This window comes from Parambassis ranga, chromosome 24, assembly GCF_900634625.1.
Source record: "Parambassis ranga chromosome 24, fParRan2.1, whole genome shotgun sequence".
NCBI lineage: Eukaryota > Metazoa > Chordata > Actinopteri > Ambassidae > Parambassis > Parambassis ranga.
In genome coordinates, this window is record NC_041043.1 from 8,707,232 (window position 1) to 8,729,566 (window position 22,335).

General features: G+C 40.8%; 3 protein-coding genes across 5 annotated transcripts; 1 reads left to right on the forward strand and 2 right to left on the reverse strand.

Annotated features, from left to right (window-relative positions):
- Positions 1 to 757: 757 nt before the first annotated feature.
- selenoi (selenoprotein I) lies at positions 758 to 8,828 on the reverse strand. Its single transcript, XM_028397027.1, has 10 exons — positions 8,600 to 8,828; positions 6,292 to 6,360; positions 5,870 to 5,978; positions 5,329 to 5,403; positions 4,371 to 4,633; positions 4,049 to 4,157; positions 3,913 to 3,961; positions 3,647 to 3,827; positions 3,382 to 3,558; positions 758 to 3,035 (listed from the first exon to the last, which is right to left on the reverse strand). Exons 1-10 carry the CDS (start codon positions 8,654 to 8,656, stop codon positions 2,928 to 2,930), a joined length of 1,197 nt encoding a protein of 398 aa, XP_028252828.1. The 5' UTR covers positions 8,657 to 8,828; the 3' UTR covers positions 758 to 2,927.
- A 335-nt stretch (positions 8,829 to 9,163) lies between these two features.
- On the forward strand, positions 9,164 to 10,110 carry ost4 (oligosaccharyltransferase complex subunit 4 (non-catalytic)). The gene is made up of 3 exons (XM_028397028.1): positions 9,164 to 9,168; positions 9,627 to 9,764; positions 9,989 to 10,110. Exon 2 carries the CDS (start codon positions 9,628 to 9,630, stop codon positions 9,739 to 9,741), a length of 114 nt encoding a protein of 37 aa, XP_028252829.1. The 5' UTR covers positions 9,164 to 9,168; position 9,627; the 3' UTR covers positions 9,742 to 9,764; positions 9,989 to 10,110.
- A 20-nt stretch (positions 10,111 to 10,130) lies between these two features.
- Positions 10,131 to 21,063, reverse strand: agbl5 (AGBL carboxypeptidase 5). Of its 3 annotated transcripts, XM_028397023.1 has the most exons (17): positions 20,946 to 21,063; positions 19,951 to 20,238; positions 19,698 to 19,869; positions 19,422 to 19,588; positions 19,113 to 19,290; positions 18,820 to 18,998; positions 17,806 to 18,337; positions 17,543 to 17,712; positions 16,773 to 16,908; positions 16,420 to 16,631; positions 16,111 to 16,313; positions 15,451 to 15,630; positions 12,306 to 12,430; positions 12,161 to 12,213; positions 11,860 to 12,047; positions 11,241 to 11,377; positions 10,131 to 11,152 (listed from the first exon to the last, which is right to left on the reverse strand). In XM_028397023.1, exons 2-17 carry the CDS (start codon positions 20,163 to 20,165, stop codon positions 11,075 to 11,077), a joined length of 2,925 nt encoding a protein of 974 aa, XP_028252824.1. In that variant the 5' UTR covers positions 20,166 to 20,238; positions 20,946 to 21,063; the 3' UTR covers positions 10,131 to 11,074. The 3 variants fall into 3 exon arrangements, with proteins under 3 accessions (XP_028252824.1, XP_028252825.1, XP_028252826.1); XM_028397024.1 differs by lacking the exon at positions 15,451 to 15,630 and having other exon boundaries at positions 10,132 to 11,152; XM_028397025.1 differs by lacking the exons at positions 10,131 to 11,152; positions 11,241 to 11,377; positions 11,860 to 12,047; positions 12,161 to 12,213 and having other exon boundaries at positions 12,320 to 12,430; positions 15,278 to 15,630.
- Positions 21,064 to 22,335: the final 1,272 nt, after the last annotated feature.

Genomic DNA, 22,335 nt, shown 5'->3' on the forward strand with positions numbered 1-22,335 from the left:
AAACCAACTGGGAAGGTTAAGTTGAAGCTGGAGTTTAAGTATACAGTAAGCAGCTATGTAATGCAGACCATTTGTATTAGTTGCTGCAAGAGCATTTAGGCATACATTAAAGGATTCATACTGATACAATCACTAGATGTTAAGGTCTATTGCTACTCTCTGCTTCCACCAATCGTCTTCAGTAAAAAAAAAAAAAGCATAAAATGGTTAAAGAAAATGTACTTTTATTTGTTTCTGGACAGTCCTTTCTTTCACTGGTACATCACAAGTAGCCACACCGAAGCCCTGGAATGCTTGCCAGAGCATCATTTTTGCAACAGCTGATTTCACTGATCCAGGAGGAAAAACTAAAGACAAATTTTTCCTTTGAAAGTTGTCATTTATGATGACTAAAACACGGCGAAAAAAAAAAAGCCCAGAAAAGTAGCTGTAGAAATAAAATGATGTTTTTGTTCAGTCCCTTAAATGGCACGATGTGTCTCCGCTAGTTAACAATTTTAATAAAGTTTATTGATGCTTGTAGTGTTTGCAGAGTGTTATTTACACCCAGTGTGTCCCAGAGGAAAATCTTGGACATGATCCAATCTACCAGTGAAGCAGCAAAAACAAAAATTCTACATTTTCAGATTTAAATGCTGCTAAACAGACAACTTTGTAATTTAAACTACTGGCGACTGGTATCAGACCCCATGTGGTCCTCAAGGATAAATCTGCTAACAATCTGATTTGTAGCTTTAAAAAAAAAAACAAATAAAAATGAAGAAATAATATATGTATTTACACAGTTATTCACACATGTAGCGAATACACTCAGACATGTACAGAGCTTACAAACAATCCCAGACAGTGCATATACCCACCAGAAACACAGTGCACCATTTCTGTGGTGAGAAGTCTCAGTCACAGTTGTTGCCACATCACTACAAACTACGGTCTCCATAGTCACAGGTAATTTTTTTTTATATATACATATATATATATATAAAAAAGCCATTATAACGTGCTAACGACTGTATACATGTTTCCTACTTGCAGCATGGAGTGGGATGGCAGTTACAGTTTGTTCCTTACAGGGACACTGCAAAGATGTGCCTGTGATCTAAATGTTCAGTGCTGCTCAGTAACAATTTATATACATTTACAAAGCTTCTGGACAAGTGCTTAAAATGCATAAGCAAAGTAAAGATGCAAGCATGTATTCCTATGTACCTTTTAGTCAACACAACAACCATTATCACTGTGACTGGACAATCATCAGCCAGAAATACCAATTAAGACATAAACCACTGACTGAACTTGCTATTCCCAAGACAAGTACAAGGCTTCCCCAACAGCTGATTTGAGTTTTTTTTGCCTTCATCATTAAGATCTGATTGTTTATTGTTAACCTGTTCTACCCATTAGATTAGAGGGAGGCATGACTTTCAAACCAGGACTATTGCCTGACAATTTTTTGCCTGGTTTGGTTGAGGGTTTAAAAATACGTCACCACAATTAACTTAAAAACCTGAAAGTATGCAGCCACTAAGAACGACCTTTACTTTGGAGACATAGTTTGAATCACAGAACAAAAGTGTTCATCAGACCAGAAAAAAAGAACAAAACAAAGTTTTCTGACAGACAGTATAAAAGTGTGTGATAACATCGGTGTGAGCAGGCAGTGTTGGCGGTGCCCTGTGCGACGGCTTGTTCCCTCAGAGTGAGTCCGCTCCAGTGGTGGTTTTTGGACACACTCTTCATTCAAGCGCTGCACAACTTAACTACACACCGTTGCCATGGCAGCAGACAAAAAAAAAAAAACAAAAAAAACAAACCTACAGTATGTATATAAAGAAAAAGAACGAATCAGCATGTAGCCACGACACCTCAGAAGGTAGGGAGAGCCAGGATGCCAGTGCTCAGACAGAGGTCAAAGTGGAAGGTTAGTAGAGGTTACCCTGGTCAATCATTATCCATAATAGTCAGTGTTAAACTCTGTTTATGACAACTGTCACAACAGAGCAGCAACAAATTCATAAGTGGGAAATTTATAGAATATTTTACAGGAGTTGTTTTCTCACAAGTTTCACTTTAGTTTTAAAATAAAAAGCCCCAAACCCATCGACACAGAGTATAATAATATAGTATATAATAGATGTATTACAGAGCTTTACTACTGCAAATCACCCAATGATAAAAGTAAAGTTGGCTGAACCATCAAACGCTGGACACGGCTGTAAATGTGTGAGCCATGTGTGCCCAGAGCTCCCAGGTCTGGTCAATTTTGCAACAACACTACATGAGGCATTCCTGTTCATACAACAAAACTGAAATGGCATTTTCCCAAGGCATATTATACATTCATAATACCATGTGAGTAAAACTGTGTGGGTTGGTGTTTTGTACTGAAATACCTGCAAGAAATATAAATTATCTGCATTACAGAAGAATAACATATCTGAATGTGTGCGTGTATCTATCTTTGTGAGGACCAAGAGTAAGTTTTACAATTTGGGAGTGTGGATGTTTTTCCTGGTCCTCACAAGCTGTATTAAGAGTTAAGGGTTGGGTATTTACATGGATGCACAGGGTAAACAAGGGTCCTCACAGAGATAGAAAAACATGCGTTTGTCTTTGCTTATCTGGGCTCCTGTTCTCATGACTGAAGCACATTTCCGTAGGAAACAATAGCACCTCATTGGCTCAACCAAGTTAGCCAATCACCAATGACGGAAGCTGGAGCCCCTGGGCCCACCCCATCGTGGAGACCAGAGTTTAATTTGTAAGGGAATGTGTGTCTGTGTATGTTGTGTGTGTGTGTGTTTGGAGTCAATGTACAAGAGGGCCACGGTCTGTTCCACTTATAGTGTCCACATGGATGGAGTAGAGGGGATGCGGTTTCCGTGGTGATGAAAGTGAAGTGTCGGTAAGCTGAAGAAGTGAGAAGCTTAAACCTCTGCTCCTTTCAAGCCGATTCGTTCCTCCTCCTGTCAGTCACTGTTGGGTTTCTTGAGGGAGAAGGCGAAGATGTTGAAGTGGCTGCTTAACTGTTGTACCTGGCAATGAAAAAGAAAGAAATCAGGAATTAATATGATAACATCTGTTAGTTCCACAAGACTAAAATGAGGCAAAGAAAATCCAGTTTATTGCAATAATTAGTTCCTGCTGCATAAAAGCCTGCAACGCCTAACAAACCTGCTTCTTCTAAATAACATCTTGAAGAAAGAACATGAAGTTACACTGGATCCAAAAATATCAAGAGTATCATCACTGACAACCACAGCTGTTATCTATGACCCTTATATAAAGTGCCTCCAGTGCAGACTTCAGCCTGGCTTCTGGAACTGAACAGCCTTTGTCAGTGCTATGCAAAACACTTTTATACGTGTCTGTTCTTCTTACCACTGATACGCCGTAGTGTATGTGTGCTAGTATGACAGCAACTGTCCACAAATAAAGCAGGAGCGTCTCGTTAGTCACCCCGGTCACGGCTAACACCACCACCGCTGTCATGGGCAGCAAGAGCCAGCTCAGTGCCTGGCAACGTGTGTTACTCATCTGACACACAATGAGCTTACACTGAAAAATAAATAAAGGCACAAAAAACATGAATAAACACTTACACTGGAACATTGAATTAAAAAGAGGGGAAAATCAACACACTCACCGTGACATTGGCGAAAGCAGTGCCCACCATGAGGTAGTAGATTCTAGGCTGCAGCTCAAGGATTTTGGATGGAGAGAAGATCACCCATGTGGTGGACAACACAAAGAGGAGGACGGGAGACAGGAAAGGCAGGAAAGCTTCATACAGGCTGCTGTGCTTCAAAGTGTTGTTTCGATGAGCCCTGTAAAAACACAGTGAAAGGTTCAGAACACTTGATGGAATACAATTACAAATCAGATGAAAAGGCTGATATAAATTGTACTTACTTTAAGACATTGTAGAGGCTCATAGGTAAGGTCACAGTGAAGGAACAGGCTGGAAATCAGGAAGCATTTATTTAAACAGCTGATTTGGTAAATGAATTAATGTATTATTATATGAGAGAGAGCAAACGCCGCTCACCTATGATCATAAAGGTGAAAATATCTCTGTAAAGAAGGTGCCAAATAATCGGTTGGTACCAGGTTTCCACCCCCACCACAGCAGTGACCAAGTAAACAAGGGAGATGGTCTGCAAGGAGATGTGACACGAGACATTCAGTCATGCTGGAATGGTGATATTTTAAGGCTGATAATCAACTATAATCTAACATTAAACTTAGTTCAGTTAGCCTCAGCAGAACCATGACTACTTGTGGATAGTTGAAGCAATAACACCTGGACAAGGAGGACAGAGCTTAACACATAACTGGCTGGCTTTGTGTTTGATTGTGTGTGTCCGTACCACTTGGCTCATGTCGTATCCCCAAGGCAGAAACAAGATGCCAGTGTTATATTTCTCCCAGTGAGACAGGATGAAGGAGAACAGCACTACCCACAGAATATAATAAAGTGTGGCCACACCCACACCGCTCTCCCCTCTCCCAAAAATGGAGTATACAGTGGCCACAAAGTAGATGCAGGCCCAGCTGTCCAGGCCATGGTCAAAAAGCTCCCCGAGTGGCGTGGAGGAGTTGGTGCGTCGTGCTTGTTTACCATCAACTCCATCTGTACAAAAAGAAAGATATGGATCATTACACAGAGTTGATGGCTATGTGGGCACTGATTTATGACCATATAAGTATTTCCTTTCTTTAACATCCCTCACATTCAGCTAAAGCTGCCACCTACACACACACACAACTGTTTAACTGTCCAACCGCATTCTTACCTCCCACCACCGAGTTCACTGCGACAGCAACTGAAGCAGGCTACACTCATTTCATGAAAGTATTCTGTTAAAAGTGACTAATCCTGACTAGGGGACTAGGTGGAGAGTATCTAGGGTGTGGCACCTTCACACAAGCTTGCAGCTTGCATATTACACATACCTTTAAATGCATCTAAAGATTGCACTAAATGTTGAACACTCAACTCGCTAAGCTATATTTAGTTTGTTACCTCAGTGTTACAACACACCGTACATGCCTGTAAGGAAATCACAGGGATTTCCTCCTGAGGTCCCCACACAAGCAGAAGCTTGCCTTCAACACACTTGTGTCATATAAATCAGGGAATCTAGACAGAAACCATTATACTTTTTTCCCTATGTTGTCTTATATGTCTAGCTTGATGCCTCATGTTTATATAGCAGTTAGTTGAACTTTGACTGACATACAGCTCAAAAACCAGCCACCATCTGAAAACCCTGTGGGCCTCAGAAAAAAACACAAAGCACATTGGTTACAGAGGTCAAAACTCACCAAGTGTATAGGCTAAGAAGTTGAAGATCCCTGCAGCAACCCAGACCCAGCTAGGCACATGTTCATGTCCTGTAGCTGAGACACAAATAATGTAAACATACAGCATGAGTGAAACAGAAAGAAATGCTCAAAACACACATATGGACACATGGAATATATGGATTAAGCCCTTAATACATGGGTACAATTTGGTCTGTCCTTGTAATAGCACTTGCTGTGTTTGTACATGCACACACAACAGACAACAGATAGGACAGAACACAGTATCTTAAAAGTAGTGTGCGTTAGCCTTCATGTTCAAGAGATATGGTTTTTAAGTGTCAACAGTAAGAACTCACTGTGTGTCGCTGTGTGTGTGGTGGACATTCTGGGTTAGTCATTACACTGAGCCACCATTCAATAAAAGGTGTGTGGACTTCGCCTTTCATAAACAAATTGCCGCATGTCTGGTTCCCTCTTCTAGGCAGCTGGGGCCAACTTAAGGTATGTTTAAATACAAAGCAATAAGAACAACACAAGGTGAACAATGTGAAGGACCTACCAGAGGCAGTAAAGTCGAAGTCGTAGAAGGCCAACATGAGAAAGTTCAACACGAGGAACATAAAACCTGTAAATGTAATGAGGTTCGGAGCCAACCATGTTGGTAAAAACTGTTGGAAGAGAAAATAATGTAAGATTAAGTGGGATTAATTATCATTTCCACACTTTATGGATAGTTAAAACTGATATCCAACATAGTTTGATATAAACGTGTAGATAAATGTCTGTGCCTATTAGACATGGGCAGTCTGTGGCCTTTATCAGACTGTTACAATCAGACACTGATGTGTTCTGACAAACAGAGACAGAGGTTCTGGTGGTGGTGGTGCGTCATGCTGTCGCAGTGTTACTGTATCACAGCAGACGCCTGGAAACCTCATCAATGATGTAGCTTGCAGGCAGAGCAGAACAGATCTTTCTCACCTTCACTACGAAGTTCCAGAAAGGATGCATGACGTAGACGGACAGAGGATTCGTGTCCACTGCACTGTACTGCAAAGAGACGCACACATTTAGAATTTCACCTGCGAGCATGTTATTATCACTTACAACAGATCTCACTGCATGTAAAGCAGTGGAAATGGCCTTGAAGTTTCACATGATATATGCCAACTGTTTTTTTTTGGTACTCATTATTATGTAGATCAAAACAAACTTTGTAATGGAATCCAGGCACGACCAAGAAGTGTACATGATACACTGTAATCTACCCTCTGTGGTGTTAATACAATTTAAGAAGCATGCAAGGTTTTCCCATTTTAAATAAATGTTGGTCTCTTCCCTGATTTTAGTTTTATTTGAACTTGATGTTCACTTGGAATGGCACTCAGATCTTTGACTCAATGAAAGGCTCCTCCAATATCATTGCTACCACACAGTGGTCTTTCAAATATGAACTCATGCTTGCAAAAAACACATTTTCTATATAGTGCCAGATCATAACAGAAGGCATTTAAGGTTGCATTTCTATAGAACAGGACTCACGACACCTTGTTCTTTTATTGAACAAACTCTATAACCTCATGTTGTTTATCTTATTTGCGCAGCGGCATGTCATTCCTGTCTCTGCATGGTCACGCATTCATTGTTATACCCCCTGCAGAGCTTTAAACCGAGGGGAAACTCTGAAAAATAAACATAATAAAACGCTTAGAAAGTTAGACGGTTCACTACTGAGAAGAAAAGTGATGATACTGTGTAATGATTCTTAAATACTGTATTTAATCACAAACATGACTGTACAAATGAAGCACAGAGAGGCACTGACACACACTTTCAGACCAAGCAAGGTGGCAGCATGGTGTGTCAATTATAAAAAAAAAACAATGTGGGAAACAAAAAATGAGCAGTAATGCAACCATCCGCTCCGACGTGCTGTGGTTTCCTCATACAGCTGCTCACTTTTACAGGGTTTAGCAACCACAGCGATGAAGAGAGACAATGTTTTCATTCACTGTCGGTCTCCTGGCATCCATTGCTGACCTTCAGAAAGCCATGCTTAGAGAAATGTAGCCATCACATAAAGCAATTACTGCAAAGAGCTTCTAATGATACACTGCTCAATGGGATTATTGTTTATTAGCAACCCAGGAATGTATTTAAAAAATAAGTGAAGATTCTGCTTCTTTGTGTGAAGTGAGATTTGCGAAACTATGCAACGATGGCACATATCTAAATTATTCCAAGCAGTTTCTTTTCTGTCTTGTCTTGTGTGTGAAGTTTTCATTTAACCTCATTTTTAACCAATATATAATGTATATGCTGATACTAATCTGGTATAGATTAGCTGACTTGATGGGTGTTGGTCATTGATCTTCATCAGAACACTCTGCCTGTCATACTTTCTAATCATATCAGCGTCTTTAAAGATTCTAGTGACGCCATACTGATAAACTAAGACATTCAGTGCCAGGTCAAGCCACTCCTTTGTAGTCCTCCATTTCCACATTATCACATTATGGCCAGGGTTGACACACTGATGGGCATCATCCTCAGGGGAACTGATAAACTGAACGCTAAAAGGGTTTCTGTGACGTGCACAAAGAGATAGACTGTTTAAAACCCTTAAACAGCACAATGTACTGGTCACTGCCCAACTTATGACTCTGATTTTTGCACAACAGTCTCCGATTATAGCCGGTGTGTTTTCCATCACTGCAATGGTTCAACTGGAGTGGTTCCCCCCTACACTTCAGAATTACAGCAGCTCCTCGGCAGTTTTCATTTTCAGTGGTAGCAACAATGGCAAACCATCGGAAACCGGCATTTCATACAAACAGGGAATAATAATAAATAATAAACACTACGGTCTTTAAAAAAAAACAAGGTGCTAAAGAGCTATTAGCCGGCCACTGGCAAAGAAAGGGTCGCTAGCTGATAGCACTTTGCGCCATTGTAAAGCGACATATTGTAAACATGGACACTTCCGACTAGAACTTTCAAAATAAAACCCAACAGTTATAAATTCAAAACTTTTCTAATGACTACACAGTAGATATGTACACAAGAATCCATGCGTATAGTGTGTATATTTCATTACAATGCTTAATATGGCTGGTTATTATAATTATCCTGTTCAAATGTAATTCCGATTGTTAGACATTGATGAACATCCGGTAGAAAACTCTGTGTTCTCTTTGCTTTTTTGCTATGGAAGCAACCTGCAGATCGTGACAGCTAGCTGCTAATCTCACACACATTCTATCAGCTCAGTGGCTAGCTATTAGCATACCTTGTATTTGTCGAAGCCCGCAAGCTGCTCCTGAGTGACATATTCGTAAAGAGCCATGTTGGCACACTCTGGCTCAACGATGAGATAAAGGAGAAGCTGTTCTTCTTGAAATGTAAATCTCCAGTGTTAGCTGCCGAGTCGAAGTACCATCTAGCTTTAGCCGCAGTCGTTCACGCCGGGTGAGGTGATGTCGAACCATTGGGGCCACTCCTACGGAACGCAAACCCTCCCAGATATCTGTATCAATAGCGCCACTCAGGCCTGGATGATCGATTTATGAATATCATCAAACAATAATATATCATTAACTAGACCGAATTATATTATGACAATTAACTGCAGTGCCACGTGTAAAACATAATAATATAAAGGGTGTTGAAATATCGCCCTCTAGTTTTATTTCACTCAATTGATCGTTTCGGTTTGATCTATCCGATCTATTTCTATGATGGTTTTAAACGTGACGTGGCTTTCCTTTTCAACCGGAAGAGACACTGACCTGTGTGTTTGCTGCAGCACATCTGGGTTATCGCTTCAACCGGGAATAAAATCTAAAGTCTAAGGGAAATGTAAGTATTATCATTAACCAAGTGACAATATTAGTAGGTTTTGCCAGAACTTTTTATGCGTGCTTCCTGGTATAACGTCATTCACTCAGTGTCGGCGAAACAAGCTAGCCAGCTAGCTAACAAGCTACGTTGACGTTACACAGATTTATGGTCTAGTTACAGAGATAACAAAAAACATTCAAGTTTAACACGATTCGATAGAAATTATATAATGTACTACCATATATTTTTGTAAAATAGAAGTCCATATATGACATTTATAATGCTCACTGCTGTAGCTTATTTTCCTTTAATGCTAATGTGCAAATGTATCCTATCGTACCATAATAAAAACGCAAAATGCATTCAGGTTCTTAAAGAAAGATATAAAGTGGAACGATATAGTCTGACCTAATCCAAAGTAAGCATGATTTAACTGACCATTCATAATTTTCTTCTTCTGTACACTTGCTCTGTAGAATGGTGACAGACGTGCAGCTGGCCATATTTGCCAACATGCTTGGCGTGTCCTTGTTCCTCCTGGTGGTTTTATACCATTATGTGGCTGTCAATAACCCCAAGAAGCAGGAGTAGGTGGAACTGCTATGATGGAAGAGGTGAGTACATTTATACTGATTTGATAATCTTGTCCATCACATTAATGTCCTTGTTAGTTATAATGGCACACTGAGAAATGTGTAGCGATAATAATTTAGAATCAGTTCCATTTTGGAGGAACTATACCTTAATGTTGATTTATTAATAGCCTTGATATTTTGTATGTCCATCTACAGACATCTGTGAACCCAAAGTCTTTTTTTTTTTTTAATTCTTCCCACAGGTGAGATGTGAACCAAAGCCACCATCTTGGACACAACATTCCTCACATCCAGTTCTCTTTCCAAGAAATTCATTTCTATGTTTGCACATTAGTGTTTTTTGTAATAAAATGTCAGAAATCTATTTTCAGTGATGTTTTCATTTATTTAAAGTGTGTTATAAGTTTATTCAGCGTCCCTAGTGATAAAGTAACAGAAACAAGAATACCGCCTGTAGCTTCCATCTGCTCTCTTGCAGTTTTATACTTCACTGTTTGCAGTTTGAAAAACATTAAATTCCTTATGAATACATATATGAATATACATATAAAAGCTCTTGACAGTACAGTTCATATGAAGGGATTAACACATCTTGGACTTTTTCACATTTTATATTCAGTCTTAGCTGTGAGTGGGCTGTGGACAAATCAAAGTACAATAATCTCATAGAGGCAACTCTGGCGACAGTTAATAGCCGTGATATGTGTTTGATCAACTTTAGAGCATGTCATTGACTTTAGTAAATGTCCACAGCTATTCTTCTCATTCTTTAGTGTTAGTTTACACAACAAACAATGAAGAAGTCCATGGGGTGAAAGTCTTAATCACTAAATGCACAGCACAAAAAAAAATCTCTGGAATAATTACACACTTAACCCACACGTATGCTTTTACTCCTACAGTGAATATAATATTAAGGATATAAAGGTGCCGTTATGAAAATCAGTCTGAAAAAGTCAGCCCTTTGTACAGAAGGCTGACTGAAGATATTTACCAGTGCAAAACAGTATCGGTCAGAGTGCATTTAACATCTTTCTGTGCGAGGAAACAGCAGAAATAAAGCATATTTCACATCTACAGATTATTGATGGGCTGAGAGGTGGGGGGATTTTGTGCAAGGCACTTAACCGTCAGCAGATCTTTTAAAAATGTAAAAGTTGTTCAGATGTTGTAAAGGGGCAGTTTCTGCTTTTGAATGTTGAAAAAAAAAAGATTTTGGTCAGGAAATAAATAAAGATAAAATTGGTATATTGCACATCACCACATCTCTGAATAAACAGTATATATATATACAGTAGTATATAAAAACACTATCTTCTATGCAGTTCCTAGGCTTCTCCACACAGGGTCACTGTCTCACACATGTTCACAGCTTCAGGCACAGGCACCACTGCAGTTTCTTCAACCTTCAAAGACAACATGAGTGATTCAGTTATGTTTAGCCTTCTGTTTTCTCCAAGTGTACAGTAAACTTTTGTGCATATCTGCTTTCACCTGTTGCAGTGTTGTTGTATCTGTCTCTGGTGCACTTTCTATGATAGTATTTCCTTCACAGAGCAAACTCTTTTCAGTGTTCTTCTTCATTAGTCCTTTAGAGGACAGCTGCATGACACCCTTCTTCTCTGGTACACCTGTAGAGAGACACAAGACTGTAAATATAATTTGGAAAAAGAAATTGAAGCCAAGAAAAATGGTGAAGCTGTGGAGATGAGGACCAGTAGCTCAGACATCGCTACATTTCAGATAACACCAAACACAGTGGATTCATGGAATGGTCAAAGCCAGGAGTCTGAAGAGTTAAGGTCAGTTACTGATTGACACACTGCTCATTTCCAGGAGTCCACAGTGTCATCTTTCCTCTGACGATGGCACTTATTGACATGACTGCACTGAACTTAACAGCTATCCTGCTAAATTCAGGGGGTGACTGAAACCATAATGTAGTCATATTTAAAAGTATATACAGTCATGGCTTGTATGCCGTTGCCTAGAAAGCTGGTTTCATTGGGACTTCAACGTCGTAACTTTTATTTTTATTCTTCTCTGATCATAAAATTGGTCAAATAACACTTAAAAAAAAGATAAAACCACAGTAACATGTGGCTGTACATGCCTGACAGTGACAGGTGTCTGTTGAGTCCAGGTTTAAGCAGCTTCCAGACCTTCATGGTGGCTGACAGCTGCTTGTCTCCAGGTGAGGCAAGGTTGCTGCTGATGGAAGATGTTCTATGTGTAGGTGCGGTGTCCATCGACCCAGCCCTCCTGATGGGGATACGGCTTGTATGAGGCTGCAGTTCACACCTGCAAACGAGAAGTTAACATTTTTCATGTTAAAACACCACACAGAGAAACCTGTTGTTTCTTCCATATTTTGCTTCTTTTCTTCTAGGAAACACAGAGAAGACTGCACTTACTTGCTGAATTTGATGGAGGAAAGGATGTGTTCAGGCCCAGCTTCTTCAGATGTCTGTGACAGACAGAGATATTACAGAGATTTTTTTTAAAACACATAAGAAAAGAAATGAGAATAACATGTGTGACAGGGGAAGGTGATCTAACCTCTCTATGGGCCTCTGTAATTGTGAGAGTTCGGCACCCTCTCCCTACACGCCCAGGACGTATAGGCATCCTGGAGAGGGCTGCTGAAGTAGATCCACCAGCCTGAAAGTCAGGGCAGCTGAGGCCTGTCAACCAGACAAATAGACATAAATGCAGGGAATGGAACGAGGAAAAGGGGGGCACATTTTTAAATTTACAAATTTGACGTAAAGTGTTGGGTTGAAGGTTTATGTGCCTGTGGCAGTTAAGAAGTGAGTAATTCTCTAGATGGAAAGGAGAGGAATCAAAAGAGAGCAGAAGACCCACACACAGTACTTGCTTCACAAAGGGATAGCTTTTATTCCACGTTGAACAGAAAGGCGGTAAAAGACAGCAGCACAAGAAATTTGTGAAGACATTACAGGGACAAACACATACCATAGTCTGGTTTATGTTAGCACCACATTGAAGGAATCGGCACAATTCTCATAAGTAGTATAAAGCAGTAGTGAGAATGTGACTATGCATACAGCGTTTCTATCTAAAAATGATTTTTTTTTAAAATCATTTTTGGATGTGTGAGCTTTAGGGTTGAAACAACTAGGACACAGGACATCAGAGATCACAGTGAGAAAGCAGAAAAACTACTTACACCCTCCATTTTGAAGGGCATTGATCTGAATATACATTCACCCCGCTGTGCTGAATGACAGGGGCATTAGCTACATGAAAATCATCACCATAGTGATCTTTATGGAGCATTAAGTACGACTTTTATGGAGCACAAGTTGACCAGGGTTTAATATTATTTATCTGTCCTTTAGAATATATAGTCGCTGTTGCTACAATCTGCCCTAATTTATTTTGTAAAAATGTCAACAAAATACCTAAATATGCCCCTTCAAATTTATTTTCGAATACTGAGTGGCATATTTCAGTTTGAACACATAGCAGTTTAGGCCTTTTATTATTTAAAAAAGAAAGCCATTAATGCAACTTGTGAGGCAAGTTTGTCACAGACAGCTGAGGAGGTGAGACGGATACCCCATGAGATCACAACACAAGCAGAGCCTTCAAAAACCTACTGTTTACAACAAAGCACGGCACACCATATCTACAAGATGTCACAGCGCTGGATCAGACGGTGGCTACAGCTAGGCAAAGCCAGATAAAAGATCAATCATTGATCTGGTGTATTCACTCTCTTTTATAGCTGACAGATAATCTATCTCTCCATCTTTATTGTCTGCCCCGATTAACACATACCATCATCACATACTTGGATGACAGCACACAAAACTCACAAACAAAAAATACTATAATTCCATTATAGGTCAATGAGCATATAAACCAAGACAACTGGTTAATTTCTCATGTCTACGAATCACAATATATATGAACTTTAACCGTCAACAGCTGCCTACACACCTGCCGAATTCAAAACAGAAACACATTTGTCTGACTGAATAAATAATGATCAATGTTTTTTGTCATCATTATGATGAAACATGTAATAAAATAAAAAGAACTTTACACATTATTTACACCCAAGACAATACTGCAAGCTTATTAGAAAATTATAAATATGTGCCATCAATGACTTAATTAATTTAATTAATTCTTTGTATACGATATTGCTTGTTGACAATCGGCTCCGTAAAGCTACCCTTGCTGTCCCAAAGATTCCCATGTGGATTTAAGCAGGTAATGGTCCACATGAGGTTTCTGGCAGTAGGCTACTCTGTGAACATCATAATGTCATGACCAGGGTTGGTCTGACACTGGAATGATACAGATTTCATTGCTAATACAGAATGTAACATACATTTTTTTTAAAGGTAATTATAAGTCACTACAAATTAAACACAGTCTACAGGATGCTCAGTCCTACTCTGAATTAACAAATAACTATCACAGGATGACGTAACGCTCTGAATTGCACTTTATAACGTACATAAACACCAGACTAAAAAAACAAATTACAACAATACAAACAGAAGATGCTTTTTTTACAGAAAACAAAGCCACACTGTGTTCAATCTGATTCTGCAAATTCCCCTTTCTCCAATATAAAATACGACCGTTAAATAATGATAAGTGTAACACTGCAAAAGTAAAGAGCTGTAATTTGTACTGTAGCTGATCACAAGTCACTTCCATTAAATCCTCACAATAACTGTGAATGCTTTTTAACGATCTGCTCAGTAATATCATCTTAGCTTATTGGCTTCCTTACCAAATTGAAAAAAAGAAGCTTCTTCTGGATGGAATCCACAGTATAATATATCAAATATTAATGTCTACAGTTACTATCTACTGTATGTTTTGAAAGTTCCAGGGACATTCACTTGCTAACCAATCTACTTCGTTAAGTATAAAGAATATCCAAACGAATATTTTAAATGCCTCTGGACAAATGAAAGACAGTATGTGAACCAGGTTAGTGGTAAAGAAGGTTAGTGGTAAAGTGAAAAATATTTGGTGCATTATCAGGTATTTTAAAGGTGGAGTAAGTCATTCCAAACAAACAAGAAGATAACATCAGAAACAAAAAAGCAGGAAGGAGTAAGGTGGAAGAAAGGGTGCAGGTGGGGAGAGGCAGAAAAAAGAAAAAGAGTGAACAGAAGGAGAACAAGAAAAGTTATGATGTCTTAAAGTTGCTGGCAATCTTGGAAGCCAAGATTCTGAAGGAAGTCTGTTTTTTGGCTGTTCCAGTATTTCTCTTACTTACTCTACCTTTAAAAATGCAATGATACATGGATCTACTCAGATATGTGCAGACAGAAAAGCAAAATTTGAGGAAAAGTGCTAGCACCAATTCTGTTTCATTAAGTCACATTCACACACTCGCATTTCGACCTACATGGAGCACCAGGCAGATGCAGCTTTCTGTAAAAGACAGATATGCTTGACACCTCTCATGTTATGCTCCTAAGATATTTTAAAGTTCCGCTCACTCATTCCACTCCCACACACACATGCCCCTGTCTCACTGGTTAGAGGTTAGGTGAGATTCAGTCCGGTGTGGACCCAGTTGGAGTGTTGGTGGCCGGCGGTAGGCTCTGAAGGAGCAGAGGGCTCAGTTTGGAGAGCAGCCCGGGGCGGGGAAGAGCCTGTAGGGAAGGGAGCAGGGTGGAGAGGCTTGGGGGCTGGAGGGAGTACAGACCTGTCATACTGACGGAGGCTGGGAGGGGACAGGAGCCTGCTGCGCACACTGAGGAAGACGAGGAGGAGGAGGAGGAGGAAGGGGGTGAGAGTGGGGGACGGGTGGGTGTGTGACTGTTTCCGGGAGACCGTAGGATGGAGCGGTGGTGAGTGGGGCGTCTCTTCTCTTGTGGCTTAGTGTCTACAGAGAGGGAGACACACACACGCACACCTGCTCAGAGACATGCAGGGATGGTGTGCAGACACAAAGTGGCCCTTCCCCCTTCTGCAGACATGCAAAGGCAAAAAAAAAAGAAAAAAGATATATCTCCATTCAAAGAATCATTTCAGCTGGGTGCTGAAGAGTGCTGAAGAACACAAAACCTGTGTATAGACAGCAGCAGCAGGTGGGGTCATGACAAGGTCATACAGAGATCATGCAAAGGTCATGCTGACGCTTGTGTATGTCGTGAAGCCAACTGTCACACAGACACACCAACCAGCCCCAAGCCTTTGTTAAGAACTCCAAAAGAGCAAAGACAGCATTGGCAGCCAGAGAGAGAGAGAGAGACCACGAGGTCCACAATGTGAAATTGAGAGAAAAGAAGAAGAGTATCAACCCGGTAGAGGTGACAGAAATGGGAGCCAGCAACACAGGCAGATGGATGAAAGATCAACTTACCCCTGACTGGCCCGAGTGTCTTGTTGCCTCCACGCCCGCTGGTGTGTGTGCTGTTGTGCTGTGTGTGAGCTCGGGGTGGGGGGCAGCCAAAAGTAAAGCTTGGGGAGCTGTGCATTTTCGGGGAGGGTGTCTGGCTGCTGCTGCTGTGACTATTGCAGCGAACGCGACTGAGGGTGTTCTCTGACGCTGATCCAGACAGACAGCTGCAAACACACAAACCAATTACCCAATTGTTATCTGTGAAGAAGAAGCGAAGGACACTGAAGCATGCAGACTGTATAGCTTGTGATAAATCGTAGGTATGCTCACTTGTTGAAGCTCTTTGGTGGTGATGCCTTACTGCCATTGTGGTGTATTTTGGGGGGAGCATGGATGTGTGTGTTCAGGCCTTTAGTGTTGCGGACGTGCTTGAGGATCCAGGCTCGGAGATTCATCAGACAGGTGTGCTCAGACAGCACCAGTCGTGGCCAGGGGTTACACTCTGCCATGTCCAGGGCAGAAACAGCCACGGCACGCCCCACCTGGTGCACAAACAACCGAGTTTACCTGACAGCTTGACCTTTAGAGGTATAAATTTAGGTGCAGATAGGTTGCTAAAACATGTAGGCAACAAACACAGGTGTGTGTCTGAGTAAGATGGATTAACATTTGTGTCTTCTTACCTGCTCAAATATTTCTGGAGTGTATTTTGGTGGGAATGATGGAGGTGGAGGTGGTGTTGCCCGTCCATTATCATGGCAGGCAGGAGGGATAGTGTTCATGGATTTTCCTGTGTTATAATTGCACTCCAAGGTGTAACTAGTGGGAACAGTTTAAACAAAACATGACAAAAATATACAGTTAAAAATGCCTGCTAAATACATAATGGGGACACAGTCATAATAACTGACCTCAATGTTGTCTATTATGTTTACATGCATTTTTGCTCACATAGAAATATCACCAACATTGTTGACAGCGTACCTCTAACATGGATACGTGAGTGGGTCAAATAAATAGAAAAACGTTTATTGCAGTCATTTCTAGTCTCATGCACTCAGCTGCTTCTCCATCAGTGAAGAATTTATTCTAAAATGGCTGATTTCAAAACAGTGATCCACTATGTCATTTAGGTTTAAGATGAAGTACAGCAGAATTTAAAGGCATGAGAGATTATGATTGATTGAAAGTGGTGTCAAAGAAAAGTGCCATGCACTTAACTTATGGCTAAAAATGTGATTTTTTTTTTATATTCCATTTTAATTCCCTGAACAAAAGTAGTTTGCTTTTTGAAAAAAGATGTGCTTACAAACAGTACTTTTCTAGAAGTCACACTTATCTTAATTCTGATAGAACAGCTTTAGAGCCAAAGTGTATGAATCAAATATATATATAAAAAAACTACATTATTACAGTTGCCCTGACGTAATTTTTTTTTTTTTATAAAGCTGACCTGTGAAGCAGCCCTATTGCCTTGTGAATTGCGACCCGTCCGCTGCCTTCTTTAGACTGGCCATCTCTCTTGTCTCGGGCATACATGTTTTTCTCTGAGAAGTTACATCCCAGGAAATCAAAGTGGGCAGAATTCACAGCGATGAGCCTTGGATACAGCATGTTTTCCACCTGTTGAGACAGCGTGCACGGCAGCTTCAATGTAGGTGACAAAAACAAGGGTAAACAAGAATCTAATCATAATAAATGTTATAAAACAATTACCTGTTGACTCTCTTCAGGAAGGTTATTTCCATACATGAAGCATCCGCGTTTAGAGGCATGGCCATGTAAGTCCACATAATATGCCACGCCCCCCTCATGAGGTGGTACTATTTCTTGTTCCTCTAACGGTGGGCCGGCTTCATCCACAGTAACAGGAGCTACGGTCTCTGAGGAACTTGAAGAGTTATTCTGGTCTTCCTTTGCTGTCTCTGTGGTGACCCATTCGTTTTCTTCTGTCACCATGGGAACATCTGGCTGCACAGGAGTTGCATCTTTCTCTGCATTTCGTTGGTTCAAGCTAACTTCGAGGGCAGTCAGGGGAGGAGACTGATGTTGATTTGCAGGTTTGATATAAAGGGGAGCAGGTTCTGTGTGTGGGGCGCTGTTACATTGTGTGCTGGACTGTGTTTTGTGCAAGCGGTTGTGTTTGTGATGGTAGAGCAACAGTGTTTTGGCTGCATAGATGGAAGGGTGCAGCTCAGGGCTGGGGTTCAAGTATTGCCTGTTCAGGTTCACACCTCTAGAATCAGTCCTTTAAGAGAGAGAGAGAGAGAGATTACAGCATTAAAAATGCTTGTTATCACTGATCAATTGGCTCCCTACAACAGAACAACTGCCTGCTGTTTATAAAGATGCTTAAATAAAGTGAAAATGTTACAAGCGCATAGCTGACTAATTAGGTATAATAATTACAAGAGGAAGTAGCATACCCTGACCCACTAAGGAAGTAGTGTCAGATTCCCCTTCTACATCACCACCTGACACACAGTGACGCGGGTATAACCTGCATCTGCTGAAGCACGTAACCTAACCTGACTCTTCCAACCTCCTCAGTGGTAAGTGGGCTGCTTTTGTCAGCTTTATGTAGTAACCAGATTTCCTAAGTATTGTATATAGAAGAGTGTTTTGTCATCATGGTAGGTGGTAAGACCTAAAATTCCTAATCCTAAGTTTTACAAAAGAAACAGCTGAACCCTAAACTGTGTTTTCACCAGTTTGATGTAAAATTCTTACCTATAGTGTCCACGGACAACCCCATCTGGGTTAAGCATGGGAATGAGCTTGAACACAAACAAGTTCCGCAGCACATGTGCACGTGGGTCATCTCTCCTTAGGATGAAGTTGAGGAAACCGTTAAACACAAAGGATGAAGGAGTTTCTCCAGGGTGCACCCGGCTACTGAGGAAAAACACCTGCAAACAAAATTTTGGTATGGGTCAGGTTCCCTGTTTTCACACAACACGCTCAACCTTATACTGTGCTCAAAAGCTACAGAGGATAGTGACTGTGTGTTAATTGACTAATACCCTTTTTCCTGGGAAGCAGTGTGCTCTTGGAGTGTTGGTGTCAGGAAAGAGCTTAGGCAGACGGGCTTCTTTCTCCTCCTGCATCCCGCTGCAGTTGGTCACAGTGAGCAGGTCCACCCTATTGCCATCTAGAGAGTGGCACAGCAACTCCCTATGGTAATACACAGTGCCTGGTGCACTGGCAGTGCAGAAGCCAAGGATCAAGTTAAAGAACATAAAGATTTAAGAGCTGAGAAAGCAGCAAGTTAAGACACTTCAACTAACAAGTGATTTAAACAACATGTATTGTGCAGCGTTAGACAGCTTTACCTGCTCGGACTGAGTTGAGCAGCATTGGGGTAGCTCTCATCCAACTGCTTCAGCATCTCCTGGCACTCAGTGTAAGAGAATGGGTAGCAGAAGGAGAAGTAGGTGGTTGCCGCTCGTACCTCCAACAACCGGTGAGTGAATGAAAGGACGAACTGGTTATCTACAATCTACACAGCGACAGAGAAAAGGAAGTAGAAACATATTATTAGAATGATAATAATAGCTTGAGTAATGCCCACATCCTCTCCCTGATTGGTTCAGAGACTGTGTATCTACCTCACATGTGGGTCTGTCCCGAATCCTTTCCCAGCGGTTTTTGCCAGGTAACGTGCGTACAAGAGGAGCCATGCCCTGACTGTAGAGCTTCCTCTGATTATTCATGTTCATCACATTGATCTTTAGTAACTTCCCAGGTGCTGTCCCCTGCACACTGAAGTAAAACCATGATCTGAAACACAAATGCAGGACACAAGTGTAACACACGTCTTGCAGCTGTACTATCTAGGATGAAAAAAGCATCTTGTTTCACCTGTTTCCATTCTCATGTTCGGTTCCTGCGCAGTCTGGCTGCGTCCACACATTGAACTCATAATCAAGGGAAAGGTTTGACCCTGAGGAGGAACTCCCACTAGAAGCTGTATCGGATGGAGGACTGGAGTTGCCTTTCTCCACCTTCTCCACACGTGCCAGGTTCCCTGAGTCAAACTTGGAACTAAACACAATATTACCAAAGCGAGCCTCCATGGCTCTGAACTCTGGCCTTTTAACTTTTCTTTCCTCCGGTTACTTTTGAAGTGCCAGTCAGAAGTCTGATGGCCTAAATCAGAACAAAAAAACACGTTTAGTTATTATTTATTTAATTATATAAATAAATAAATACAAATGCCATTCAAAGTATAATAAAGCTTCACGGAAATAAATAATGATTTGCTTAGATACAAGACAACACACAACTGCGACACCTCCAGGCTGTTCAAAGCAACTACATTTATGGCCGCGACTGAAAACACAATATTTTCTACAGTATTAGCTTCATTTGTACAACGTATCACTGTTGCCTGGTTGTTTCCTAATCATATAACCCTGCACTTTCGTCTAGAAAGATAAAGCAATGGCCTGTTGTTGGATTTATAGATTAGTCACAGCGCAATAACAACAACAGCTGACCGAGATATCGAGCCCAGAGTAAAGGGGGAGTAAAGTAACGACTGCCAACGTAACGGTCGATTGCCAAAATGTGTTTTTGTATAGAATTTCACCGAAATTAGCGGATGTCTGCTGCTGTTTACCTCGACGCCAACCTTTGTGATCAATGTCACACGGTGAATGTTGCATACAGCTAGCATTCGTTTGTAAGCTACTGAGGCTGCTAACATAGCAACCGAACTAGCAGTCGTTGCTCAAACCAGACAGTCTTTTTTTACAAAAATAAAAAAAACAAACGCACGGTCTCTGTTTTTATACAGCCATTACATTTTATCTGCAGCCATGCCTTTGTGTCAAAGTATGAAACATCAGTCTTACCAAGCTATTTTCCATCGATGTCCATTTCTGTTTTCAACGTCCTTCTCAGCCTTCAATTCATTATTCCGGATGATGCGTTCAGGGTCTGTCGTTCAAATGAAACTCCACGAAACTGAAACACGGTTAAGAATTTGAAAAGATGAAGCTCTTATTTTGAAAAGTAGAAAGTATTAATATTATGACGATATGAAACAGACACTGCTGAAAACAATACAATATGAAGTCACTGACCTTAAAGAATAGCCTGTGAATATACCATATGAAAGGTCTGAGGCTGGAATAATACCATAAGCTTATAAGCTGTGTGATTTGAATGTGGAAAAGTAGTATACAGCTGAAGGATGATCAATATGATAGATATAATGCTCAAAGTCTGATAAAGACTACAAATATGGCTGCTTTTTATGCTTCTTGTGTGTCAGCCTGTCACCATGGTAACAGCCCTGCCTGGCTGCCTGTCTAAGTTGGAGACACAGGTGACTGTTTTACTCCTGTCAGGGCAGATCCTATGTATTTTAATGGGGGTTGCACCCTTCGAACAACTGCTGTTTTTGTCCAAACCGAAGCCTTCAGACAAAAAATATGGACACCGTTAGAATCACAAGACATTGCTCTACAAAAGTGTGCAATTTCATGTTCATCATGAAAAAGATGTGGAGATGGTGGCGAGTTAGAAAATATGGCTGCTCTGCTTCTCTGTTTTTGATTTTACATTATGTCTTAATGGAAGAATGACTGGCACTCTCCCAAAACAGCTGCCTGTACAGGCAAAACAGTTTGGTGTTCAGTTTTAAGAGCCACACCGTCAGAAAGCCAACAAGTGTTCCTTCGAACTGATATAAAAATGATCCCACTTAGATGGAAGGTGCAGGCCTGAGTGCAGGTTAGAGAGATTTTTTCAGGCATCTCCTCAGCCTCTCTCCACTCTGAGTGATGACATCACCCACTCTGGCTCCCAACATTTCGTGCAATACACACTAATGTTAAACTCAGAGGAGGCCTCAAAAACCACTCCAACTTTGAGATCCTGGCATGCGGAAACGATTCAGAATCTGAAAATTCTGAATACAAGTTTGATAGAGCAGCATCTAATGAGTGTTTTAAGACTAAAATGGAGTCTGTAGCGTGAAATTTGTAGGAGGAGATACATTTGGCAGATGACCCTCGTTGAAGGGCTCTCTCTTAGACTTCAATGTTAAATGGCTTTTGAATTTTTATTAATATTTTAAAAACGAAACATATTTGAACAAATCTGAATACAAGTTTAATAGACCTTGAAGAGCTGAACAGAGTGATGTTTGAATGGTTTCTGTAGCTGAAAGCATGTGGAACTAGTTACATGTCAAAGTTGAAGTTGGTTTTGAAGGCTCCTCCATGTATTCCTATGGGA